Source organism: Gavialis gangeticus, unplaced genomic scaffold (genome assembly GCF_001723915.1).
Source record: "Gavialis gangeticus isolate Ggan-Ray unplaced genomic scaffold, GavGan_comp1, whole genome shotgun sequence".
Classification (NCBI taxonomy): domain Eukaryota; kingdom Metazoa; phylum Chordata; order Crocodylia; family Gavialidae; genus Gavialis; species Gavialis gangeticus.
The window spans coordinates 556,299-567,981 of NW_017728983.1; the positions used below are offsets into that span (position 1 = coordinate 556,299).

The 11,683-nt window shown below is 41.8% G+C and overlaps 1 protein-coding gene across 1 annotated transcript in view; it reads left to right on the top strand.

Moving 5' to 3' along the window:
• LOC109294354 (small ubiquitin-related modifier 3) overlaps nt 1–8,387 on the top strand; it is a 10,359-nt gene extending 1,972 nt beyond the window's left edge. The window contains exons 3-5 of the mRNA XM_019512669.1: nt 4,121–4,249; nt 6,087–6,158; nt 6,899–8,387. Coding sequence (XP_019368214.1) covers nt 4,121–4,249; nt 6,087–6,158; nt 6,899–6,961 — 264 coding nt within the window. The 3' untranslated portion in view covers nt 6,962–8,387. The remainder of the gene's footprint in view (nt 1–4,120; nt 4,250–6,086; nt 6,159–6,898) is intronic.
• Nucleotides 8,388–11,683: the final 3,296 nt, after the last annotated feature.

An 11,683-nucleotide genomic window follows, 5' to 3' on the forward strand; every position in this document is an offset into this window, starting at 1 on the left:
GGCTACGGGACCTGAACCTGTTCAGCCTCCACAAGAGAAGGCTGAGGGGGGATCTAGTGGCCTGTTACAAACTAGTCAGAGGGGACCAGCAGGCACTGGGGAAGTCCCTGTTCCCCTGAGCATTGCCAGGAGTGACCAGGAATAACGGTCACAAGCTGGCAGAGGGTAGATTTAGGCTAGATATCAGGAGGCACTACTTTACCATCAGGGCGGCTAGAATCTGGAACCAACTTCCAAGAGGAAGTGGTGCTGGCTCCTACCCTGGGGGTCTTTAAGAGGAGGCTAGACTTGCATCTTGCTGGGGCCGTTTGACCCCAGTACTCTTTCCTGCCATGGCAGGGAGTTGGACTAGATGATCTACTTAGGTCCCTTCTGACCCTAGAAACTATGAAACTATAAGGGCTCAGGGCAACTTACAGGCAAAGAAACACGATAAAATACAAACACAAGAAGGTACAGCAAAATAACCCCCTCCCCCAAATTCAAAAGCAATCCATCTCCATACAGCCCTTTCACTACCCAGCGACTGAGGAGAACTGGGGAGTGAATTTAATACTTCCATAAAAGAAAGTAACAATTCCCCTCCTCCCTTCCCATAGTTGATTCTATCTGTACTCCTTCTGCCTCACAAGCAAGGAAGTCATTCCCCACCTCTGAACCTCCCTCTCTGGGAGGGATGGGGAGATTGTTTTTTTTCAGGACATCCACATTCTCCCTCCCCTTCTCCCCTGAGAAAGTATATGTTCATTTTTAAAAAAATTTTTTTTTAAAACCTCCCCTTTCTTCTACCTCCATCCCAGCCAAAAGGCCATGACAGAAGATGCCCTTTGGCAGTTTTGGAAGCTCTGGTGGTTGGTTGAAACTTGTCCTTGAATCCCTGTCAGAGAACTTATTGGGAACACTTATCTGAAGAATTCTTTAGTGCTTTTTTTGTTGGAGGTCACCTGAAAAATAATGCCACCAAAGGGAGCTTTAATAAAAACATCCATCTACTGCTTGCAGACTCATATGCTTTAGCAAGCTAGAATGTTGCAGTGAGGAGGCCTTGGTCAGGAACTTGTTATCGATGCATTATAAACAGGCCAGACTTCACAGAGTGTAGGTTTTTTTTCTTGATTCTTTTTGGGCGGTCTACTTATGTGCACAGAGCAGGTGATGCAGTCATACAAGTGGAGATTGCAGACTTACGGTCCTTGTGTTGGATGATATGCAAGTATCAAAAGCCTGGATCCTGTGAGCTTTTGTACTTTCATTCCCCAAAATCTTCAGCCGTCCTTGCTCCATCCATGGGGAAAGAAGGACTTCCTAAGCTGAAGGAAACAAGAGGACCCAGGAGCACTAGTTTGGATTTATCAAGCTCTACCAGTACAGCTGTTGTGCTGTGCTTCTGATCGTTTTCTTCAAGTCTGGCTCGGGTTATTCTATCTGCGGTCATCATCTAGAGACAATTTTAGAGAAGACTGCTGCGTGCCTTGGGTTTATCTTGCAAGAATTTTGAGCAGGTTGCACCTGGGAGGGTGGGCCCTGGGATGACTGTGTCTGCCTTTTTCAAGAAAGAGTAAAATCCCATGTTTGTAATGGCAGAGGAAGTAACCCGAGTTGTTTGTCTGGGCTGGGGCTTATTCATTGACTTTGCCCTTGTGTGCTGGTAACTCAAGTGAATGTTTCCAGTAAAAAAAGGAAATAGTTGAAGAACAGGGAAACAGGAGAGAAGCTAAAAGTATAACAGGAAGTCAGTGAAAATATAACTAGGTAAAAATAGGAAAACAAGAAAACGAAAAGTAAAGCAGGAAAGGGAGGGGGGGAAAGGCTGAAGGGAAACACTACAGTGGTAATAATACAAGGTAAAGAAGAGGCTGTCAGTGAAAAGGGAAATAGTTGGAAATCAGGAAGACAAAGGCAGCAAAGTAAGGGAAGGGAGGGGAGAAAAGATGGGGCAAAGGAAGAATGTAAAGGGTCAGGTCAGGCAGGTACCAGATGAGTCAGATGTCAGGCAGGTTGTAATGTATCATAAATCCAGTGTCTGTATTGAGTCCATGATTTTTTGTATCCAGTTGATTTATAAAGTGAGGTTTGTAGGCTCATCTATGAAAGATGTTTTGTAAGTTCCCTTTGGTAGAAATGTCATCTAGGCAAACACTGGTGCTATCACGAAGTAGGCCGGAGAGTGTTGTGATGTCAGAAATTGTTGTTTGTAATGGTCCTGTTTAGTTTAAATGCATTTTAATTGTTCAGGCTTCCAGAAAATGTTAGAAAAGTACTATGGAATGCAAAGGTATGCGTGTCAGTTGTTTCTATTTTAAGGTAGTGCCTAGATTCCAGCTAAGACAAGGGCCACTTGTTCTAGACAAATGTGTTGATAGTCCCTTAACTCACAGCCTAAATAGACAAGCTGGACAAAGGTTAGGGGAAGGGATAGAACAGGAGAAAAGCAAACTCTGCAATTGTTTGCAAACATGTTAGTGTTAATGACTTTACAGACTTACAGGAAATTAGCTAAAGGGAAAGAAGAAGAGAGAGTCCTTGAATGGAAGGAGGGGCTGGGAATATAAAAGAGAAGTGGGAGGGAGGGGAACATGGAGAGCAGTTACAGTATGGTGGAGGTGACAAGATGGTAGGGGAGGGCACAGTTTGGGGGTGGAGCACACGCAGCTAATCTACAGAGGAGAGAGTCTAGCTAAGGGCAAAACAAGAAAACAATTTGCTATCCCAGCAACTGACAGTGTGTGCTGCAACTAGTCCTGTTTGCTGCTGCTAGATTCTTTGGCTGGCTCTGTCCTGGCTCTGTCCAGGCATTTCTTTCCCAGACCCACAAGCTTGAAACTTATTGCCCCCCAAACCCAGTTCTTACTTACTGTCTCCTGTCTTCATTTTCATGTCATTATTATTCTTTATTCCTGGTTTGTCCCTGTTTCTTCCTTATAATGGGCATTGATTCCCCTCCCATAAATTAATAATTCAGTTGAAGTGAGTTGAGTGTGCACTCCTGTTACTGCTGAGCAGGAGGTTCCTAGTGCTACATAGTAGTTCTCTTTTGTGCTTTTTGGAAGCCAAGGTGCGAGTGGCCCCTTGTCTCTGTTCTTTGACCAGGGATTGACAGGAAGAGATGGGGATTAGGAGATTTATGAGAGAAGGACTTGCATTCATAATACATTATTTTGCAGTGTTTAGAAAATATACTACATCCCACGTTAGCAGTTTGAAAGTAATGTCTCAAAGCATGGGAAGAGCTATACTAAGTCCTTTTACTACGAATATTGTGATAATATACATGATCTAGGCATTTAGGGTGGGATTTGCAAAAGTGCAAGCAATGGATGTTGCTTCCATGGAAGTTATTGGAAATCGCATTTAATTTTTTATTTGACTAACCTACAAATCTGGCAGTTGTTAAAAATTGTTAAGAAGTAATTGTAGTTCTGTAGTGCAAACAGGAGCTCATAGTTTATGAAATACTGACCCTTTTAAGGAGACTGATCTCTGTTTATCCCTTGATCTCTTCAACTCACGGTTGCCCTTCTCAGCAGCATCCCCTCCCCCTAGCCTTTCTCTCCCCTTTTCCATAATTTTGCATTTAAGTTCTACTTTCCTATGAGTCCTAGGACTTTATTCCTTTCTATTTATTACTCTGCAAGTCCATTTATAGCATCTGACAAAATAGACTATTGCCTGTGAAAGCTTATGCCTTTTTTAATAAGTTAGTCTCTGAAGTGCCACCCTGACCTACCTTCTGCATCACTTCAGACTAACTTGGCTAACAACTTTTAAGAACTTCCTAAATGTTGTAAAGCTGTAGATCTTTGCAGTTTCTAATGCATGTAATACACTCTAATATATGTAATGCACTCACTTGTACCAAAAGTTCTCTCAGTTTACAGATGGAAATGTTGAGATCTATTCCCTTTTAAGGTGTTTTTGAAGTCTTTGCGTGCAAGTCTCAGAAGAAACCACGAAACCAGAATTCTTCCCCAAATGGCATGGGGAATGTCGAACTCTTTATCTATAGGAAGGAAAGCTCCTGATATTTTAATAATTGGCTAAAGGATTATTAGTCTGCTGGATTCTGTAGGAAACTTTTATGCATAAATACTGATACCTATTTTCACTTTCTGTTTTGCAGGAAGGAGTAAAAACAGAGAATGACCACATCAATCTGAAAGTAGCTGGTCAGGATGGATCAGTGGTCCAGTTCAAAATAAAAAGGCACACACCGCTAAACAAACTAATGAAGGCTTACTGTGAGAGACAGGTACATGTATTAAATGTAGTTCTTGTATATTGTAGTTCAGTACTGCTGTTGAATTAATGCTGACTAAGAGTCTGTATCTTGTGGGGAGACTCATAAACTATGGAAACATTACAACTTATGACATTCTAAATACTAGTATGTCAAGGAATAAATCCATTATGTGGGAACACTATAGAAAACAGGTTTAGGAGCTTATCTTAAGGTTCTCAGGCTTGACAAGATTGGTTTTATTTATGGCTTTAACTAAACAAATATTCTTTCCCCACATCTGCACTGAAAGAAGTAGGGTTAATTTGGTTCAGAGAAGTCTGAGGTGGGCTTTGAATTAGTTTTCAAATACCTGAAGGGTGATTATAGAGAGGATAGAGATGGGCTTTCTTTTGTAGGGGACAGGACTAGGAACAACAGATTTAAGCTGCAGCGGGGGAAATTTAGGTTGGAGATTAAGAAGAGCTTTCTGACTATGAGGGTAATCAGGCATTGAAACAGGCTTTCTAGAGAAGCTGTGGAATCTTCTCTCTTGGAAACTGTCAGAAGCTGGGCTGACAGATACTTGGCTAGAATGGTTTAGTCAGGGATGATTCTGCTTTGAGTAGGGGGCTGGACTAGATGACCTTGTGAGATCCCTTCCAGCTTTACTTTCCTATGATTCCTATATATGTCTTGTTTTCTGTAATATCTTTTGATATTGAAGCCAAGAGTCAGAAACCCCTGAGTTTTAATCCTCACTCTGGAGTGAGTTATTTTATGGCTGTAGCAAATTGTGTAGGTTTTAAACCATTTACCGTTAAGAAAGGGGGCCAAATTTAGATTGCACAGGCCACTTCAATATTTCATAGAGTTTCATAGTAGCTAGGGTCAGAAGGGACCTGATCAGATCTAGCCTGACCCCCTGCCACAGGCAGGAATGAATGCTGGGTTCACAAGACCCCAGACAGGTGATCGTCTAACTTCTTTTTGAATTTGCCCAAGGTAGGGGCGAGGACCACTTCCCTAGGAAGTTGGTTCCAGATTTTGGCTACCCTAACTGTAAAATACTGCCTTCTGATCTCTAACCTAAACCTGTTCTCCATCAGCTTATTACCATTGTTCCTCATCACCCCAGGTGGTGCTGGGGAGAAAAGCCATATTGGCTTTTTCTAACTTTTGAGTGTTTCACTTTGCAGCCTTAACTTTCTTCTTAAATTTTTTTTGGAAAGAGTGATTTGTCCAAAGCCTAAAATCAGCTTTGCTTCATATTTCCCTGGTTTTATTGAACTAGGGAACTGGAATGGGTGAGGCTGCCTGGCAAAAATTGGAATATGGTTTCTTGTCTTGTGCCAGCCAAGACTTCGTATTTCGTTAGTCAGAATGTAGCTGCTTCAGTTTTGGGTCAGTGGTCCCATTTTTTTGAGTAAACGAAAAATGAAAAGGTATGTTTTTCTGCTGCTGTTATGTAAAGACATTTTTAAATATATGTGACTCTTTTTTTCCTTCTCGCTCCTTGACACTTCTTATTGTTCTATTTTGGGAGCTGGGGAAGTGTTTCCTCCTTTTTGGTTTTTCTCGTTGCTTTCCCCTCCGCCTTCTTGGTGTCAAATGTTGTTTTCTCTTTCCTTGGTAGAATGTACGCAGGCTAGATTTTGATGCACTTGCTCTCATGGAACAGAAATCAGATTCTGATCTAACAGTGCTCATCCAAAAGGGGGGCTGTGTTCTGAGACCTCAAACTAAACAGTTTTGACTATGGGATCATAGAGTAAGACTTCTTTTGTCACTTTAAAGCTTCAGTAACCATACTGTATTAGGTTCAACAGTAAGATATCAACATCTCATGTCAGTAACTTTCAACTTTCAGGGCTTGTCAATGAGACAGATTAGATTCAGATTTGATGGACAACCGATAAATGAAACAGACACACCTGCACAGGTATGGAAAAACACTTAGTAATAACTGTAGCAAAACATTCTTAACATTTTTGGATGACGTGCCTAAAGCAAACTTTTAAGGGACATTTTGATTTAAAAAATAAACACTTCCTGTTGTATACTTTATGCAAATCTTAGTTGCTGTGTCTGGAAGGGCTTTCTTTTTCCCGTTAACTTTTCATGACTGCTACCACTTGCAGAGCTGCATCAGTTTGCGTGTGATTTATAGTGGTGTAATATACAAATAGTTGTCAGAGTTTTTAAGAATTGTATTTTGAACCCTGCTTAAAGTAGGTTGAGACAAAGCCACAGCTGAAATGCTGGTGGCCAATGATGCTTTATTTACAATGGTGAGAACTTGCCAGTGGTTGGTTTGGAGGGAGGACTTCTAGTATTGGCAAGATTATAATGGGTAATTCAGGAAACGGGACATAGATGTTCTAGGTGGTGTCAGTTGGACTAAGGAGCCCCTCCAGTGATTGGTCTGGCCTTCTAAAGCCAGGAAGAAATTACACATGAAAACTAACTCATAAAAGAAAGAAGATCTAACTTGAAAAAGACCTTGACTAGCTGGCATCGTGGGGTGGCTTGCTGAGAAAGGAAAGGGGTATCAACCCTAAGTGGTGAAAGGAATTGCATTCTGATTTTAGCACTGCTGCTTAACAATGCTGTTTAAGAATGAGTGTAAAGTTAATACCTTTTAAAAGTATGTAGTTGTGGATTTGTGTATTTATTTAACAGCTGGAGATGGAAGATGAAGATACCATCGATGTATTTCAACAACAGACAGGTGGAGTGTGTTAAATATGCTGTCCTTGTGGGAAGAGAAGTTAAAAGACCCTCATCGCACCTCACTTTTGTCATCTGTCCTTGGATTTGCTATTAAATAGTAAATAAATGAACATGCCAATCACACAGGATTCTTCTAAAATTTTAGAGGACATTTTCCAAAATTGTTTTCCTGTCTCTGACATACTGCGTGTGCAACTCCAAACTGTATCTTCAGGGATTAATCTACATCTTAAATTGGGCCAATCTGATTTAACTTTTCAGTTTAATTAAAGTAAGGGTTGTTTGTCTGCTGTTTTCTTGTTTCTACAAACCTGTGGCCTAAGGTTTCCAGGGCATGGATTGTTCATTCCTGGTTCGTGTTATATTCTTGCCCTACTGCTTAAGTCTAATCATGTAAATAATTCAGTATATTCTCACTTTGGTAGTGAGCTTGATAGTTTCCTCCTAAGATATGGCTAAGAGGAGGAAAGGAAAAGTTGATTAAAAGCATCTAGTGTGTGTTGTAAACACAAGTACTTTAAAGCTATTAAGCCTATGATACAAGGCCTGTACATGCAGATATAATGCTTCGCATAGAGTGAAAGTTTAAAATATTGTAAATGTACATGTGCTTTGTCATAATGTGATAACATAGACTGAAGTGTAAACTTTGAGAAGAAAAAATGAAAATTGGCTAGAATTAATGTCAGCAACTGAGCTGTTACCAGACCTAGTGCTGATGGCTGAGCAGAAGTATATTCTGTTCCATAAGGAAAATACATCTTGACAGTTAAATATCAATTTACTAAGGGATGGACAAAAAGTTAAGCAACTCGTTCCCTCGTCCTGTTTAATACAAGCATAACAACTGTATCTTTATTTTATCTTGGTACTTGTAACTGTATGGCCTCAGGATTCTTTTATTGCTTGTTTCTGGTAGTTAAAATTGGTCTTATTAAAAAAATCTAATGTTTTTCCTTGTTATATATAAATTTGTGGTCAAGCTGTATGCGCAGAAGTGCTATTGAAAGCTTGGTAAACATGAAAACCATGGACAAGTAATTTAAGGTTCTGCTGAGAAATTTCTGCTCTGCTGCTTTCCAAAATGTATTGAATTTTAAATGCATTTGTGTGGTGACTTTCAGTTCTATATGAAGTTTTGGGATCTATTCCAAATGAACATTTTTAAAAGGTCATCCTATTGCCCTAAAATAGGTTGTCCATTGCTGCTTGAGGAGGTCATTATCTGCCTTTTATATTTACATGACCAATTTGACAATGCTAGATCATCTCCTGCTTGCTTGAAATCTTGCTGAAAAAGTTCTTATTTTCTTTTTCATTTTATTGTATATGGACTAGGGTGGGATATCTTGTTAGATCTCATTGTTTTTTCACCAATTTGTACATTATTTGTTGTCCTTTACTACTGTATACAGTAAATATAGTTTGGTACTCTGTCTCTCGGCTTCTGTTTTTATGCTGCTGCATTTCAGATGACTATACCGCACGTTAGGTCACTGAAGTGCCACTGCTTTATTTGTTGGCATGTCTTGTATAAAATTCTCAGCTGGGACACTTCTGATTTATTTACACTTAAATAGGATCAGTGAATGCACGCTTCACAGTATTTCTGTGCTTACAAACACCTAGGATTACTGCAACGTAGTGCTCCCTTGCTTGGTAATTCAACCTCTGTTACTGTTAACTGGTGAGAAATATCAAATAAATGACGTGTATTAAAGACAATTACTTGGATAAAAAAGGTGCATAATCTGAAGGTGTGTGTTCTAGTTGTTTGAAAGGTCAGCACAGTGTAACTAAAAATAACCTCTTATGGAACTACCTGCTTTTGTAGAATGCTTTTGTTTGTGGGTTGGATAAATACATTTTGTTTGTACCCCGGTTTGGAGTAAACAACAACAAATATGTGTGATCCCACTCAGCTGAGAGAGACATTTATGGAAAGCATTGTCTTCCTGTTTGAAGTCCTTAGAGAACAATGGCCTATATGTTTTCTTAAAATCAGTAGGAATATCACTCAGTGTACTAAACCAGGTACAGCACCTGGCACCCGAAAGAAATTTGCATGGTATATTCTGGTAGCAATGTTCCCTCAGCACAGTATCTGCTTTTGTGTTTTCTGCTCCGTGCTTCATACGCCTCACTTCATTGTGCCATATGTCTTCAGAAAAAGAGCTTATAGTGCTATGGGTGCTGGGCATTTGGCTCTTTAGAAGAAAAAATAGTCTTTAATGTGCTTAAAATGGGCCTGCCCTGTAGTGGTTTCTCTTTTCCCCTCCTTCACTCTGGACTGGTTGGCCTCTTAGTTGGCTTGTCACAGAAAAGGAAGGAAAGGCTCACCCTGCCCTTCTTGGAGGGGAAAGGGAAAGCTCTCCCTCTGAACTTCCCCAAGAAGCACCCTTATTTGGTCTCCCGTTCTTCAGAGGATCCCCTGCAGCCAGCCCCAGTGTGCCTTCAGGAGGGGCAGCCGCTGACTGTGGCTCTTCTCAGTCCCTGGCTTCCCCAGGGATCCATAGCAGCCTCACCTCTGGGAGCTCCTTTTCAACCCAGGTCCTGGGGAAGGAGGGTGCTGGTGGGGGGGTATTTTCTTCTTTATAAGACAGTTATCAGAGTGCTGATGTCTCAAGCAGCACGGCAGACTGCTTCAAAACAACCAATCTTTTTTGTGTCATTCCAGTTCCCTCTGTCCTCATTCAGACTTTACTTTGTCTGCCTTGGGACTTTCTCTCTGTCCACACTGGGACCATCTGCTCTTCCCCAGCTCTCTTGGAGCTTCTCTCATTCTTCTCAAACCCAGTCAGCCAAATTTGCAACCAAACTAACAAAACCATAGTCTTAACCTGGGGACAACAACTCACCCAGTACAGTGAAACATGCTACAAGTAACTGGTGAAAGAGCAATCTCTGGCCTGTTGTCAGGCCTAGACTGTCATCTGCCCTGGGATGAAAAGGGGGCATTTAGACATCCTACATAGAGAATTATTTACAAGTACTATTTACAGGAAAGCTTGCCCACACCAAGCATCCTAAAGTACTTCCCACTGGATTGGCAGGCTAGAATCCAGCTCACCTAGCTTCCTTCATCATATGGCTGAAGCAGGGAATTTACCCTGCAGCTTCCACGGTTGAGAGCTGTAGGAGAATACAAAACATGGTAATGAGAAGAGGGGGCTTGTTTTTTCCTCCACCCTGAGAAAATACTGCTCACTGCTGGGATAATTAGTTTTCCTTTCCATCCCTATCTCCAATGCTTTTTTCAGGCTTATTGACTATGGTTAAGGTTCCACCTACCTGTGCTCCTGTCTTAAATCCACAAACTGGATTACATCTCTGAAGCTTTAGTCTGCATGTGTACAGTAACCAAAAAAAAATCACTGAAAGTTTTTAGTGAGATCTTGGGCTGTTTGTGGCTAACCATCAGCTTTACACACTATAAAGGAACTAGAGAGGGAGAAAGTTTCTCAGTCAAAAAGCAAGATCAGAAAAGGTGTGGACAGACGTTAACAAAACATTTCAAACACCTCTGAAATATTTCAAATGACCAGATCCAAAAGTGGCTGAAAAGCTTCAAAAGTAGCTCTTTATACAAGGTACTGTTTTGGAACATTTCACTTTTTGGTTCTGGTTTCATAGGGAAGTGAGGGAGAACAGGTAGTCATTCTGCCAGCCAGCCATCCACCAGCCCTACTCCAGGTTGGGGTTGTGCTGGGTCTCTGTTGGGACCCCCATCTCTCCCAGAGCCAGGTACGCTCATCCCACCGACTCTTGGGGAATGGAAATGAGGTGTTGCCCAGAGCTGGACTCTCTGGCCCCACTCCCCTCTACATCTACTCTGCTGAGGTGGGGGAAGGGAGAGCTGGAGGGGACCTACAGCTAAGTGAGACTTTCTTCGATGGGACCAGGAAGCCCCCACTTACTTCTCTTCAGCTCTGCTCTCTCCTCTCTACCTGTTGCTCTTTGAGGAGAGGGGGAGTCAAGAGTAGAGCTAAGCAATAGGCCGCTGCAGTGTTTGAAACATTCCTGTTGGGAACTGCACAACAGCAGTGTGCGTGTCCCCTGGCTTAAATGTTTCCTTTGTGAAACATTTCCAAACACGTTTCAGTTGCTATGTCTGCACCCAAAGCAAGTCAGACTGAAAGCAGAAGCTAGATTAAGTTAGAAAACCCATGTTTTTCAAAATTGGTTAGCCATTGAAGCAAGTAACCAAAGGTGGGCATGGATTCTACAGCACTCAAGTCCTTTATGACTAATTCAGCTGGTGGTTGCTGAGCTGGAAACAAATACTGGAGTGAAATTCTGGGTGCTGTATTTCAAGGAAAGCAGATATGGCACAGGTTGGCCACCCCTGCTCTAAAAAGGCACAGGCAGCCTTTGTGCATGCCACATGGCAGACTTAGGAAGAGACATGCAGCACAGTGGCAGATAGGGCAGGGAGCAGAAAACAGAGCAGCAGATGTGGCAAGGAGCACAGACCAGGCAGTAGAAAGCAAAGCAGCAAATCAGGCAGGGAGCAGAAAGCAGGAAGGGGATCAGGGGAGCACTCAGGAAGTATGTGGGCCTAGTTTGTGGCAGACCTGCCAAAAAGATTGACCCCCACTGGATTAGAGAATCCTATCAGTCCTGTAAATCAATGGGATACCTCATCTGCCTATGCATGGAATCACAGGCTTGCCCTTGCACAGATGCAGGACTTGCTGGCTCTAAACCATCCGAGACAGATGCTTCATGAGGTGA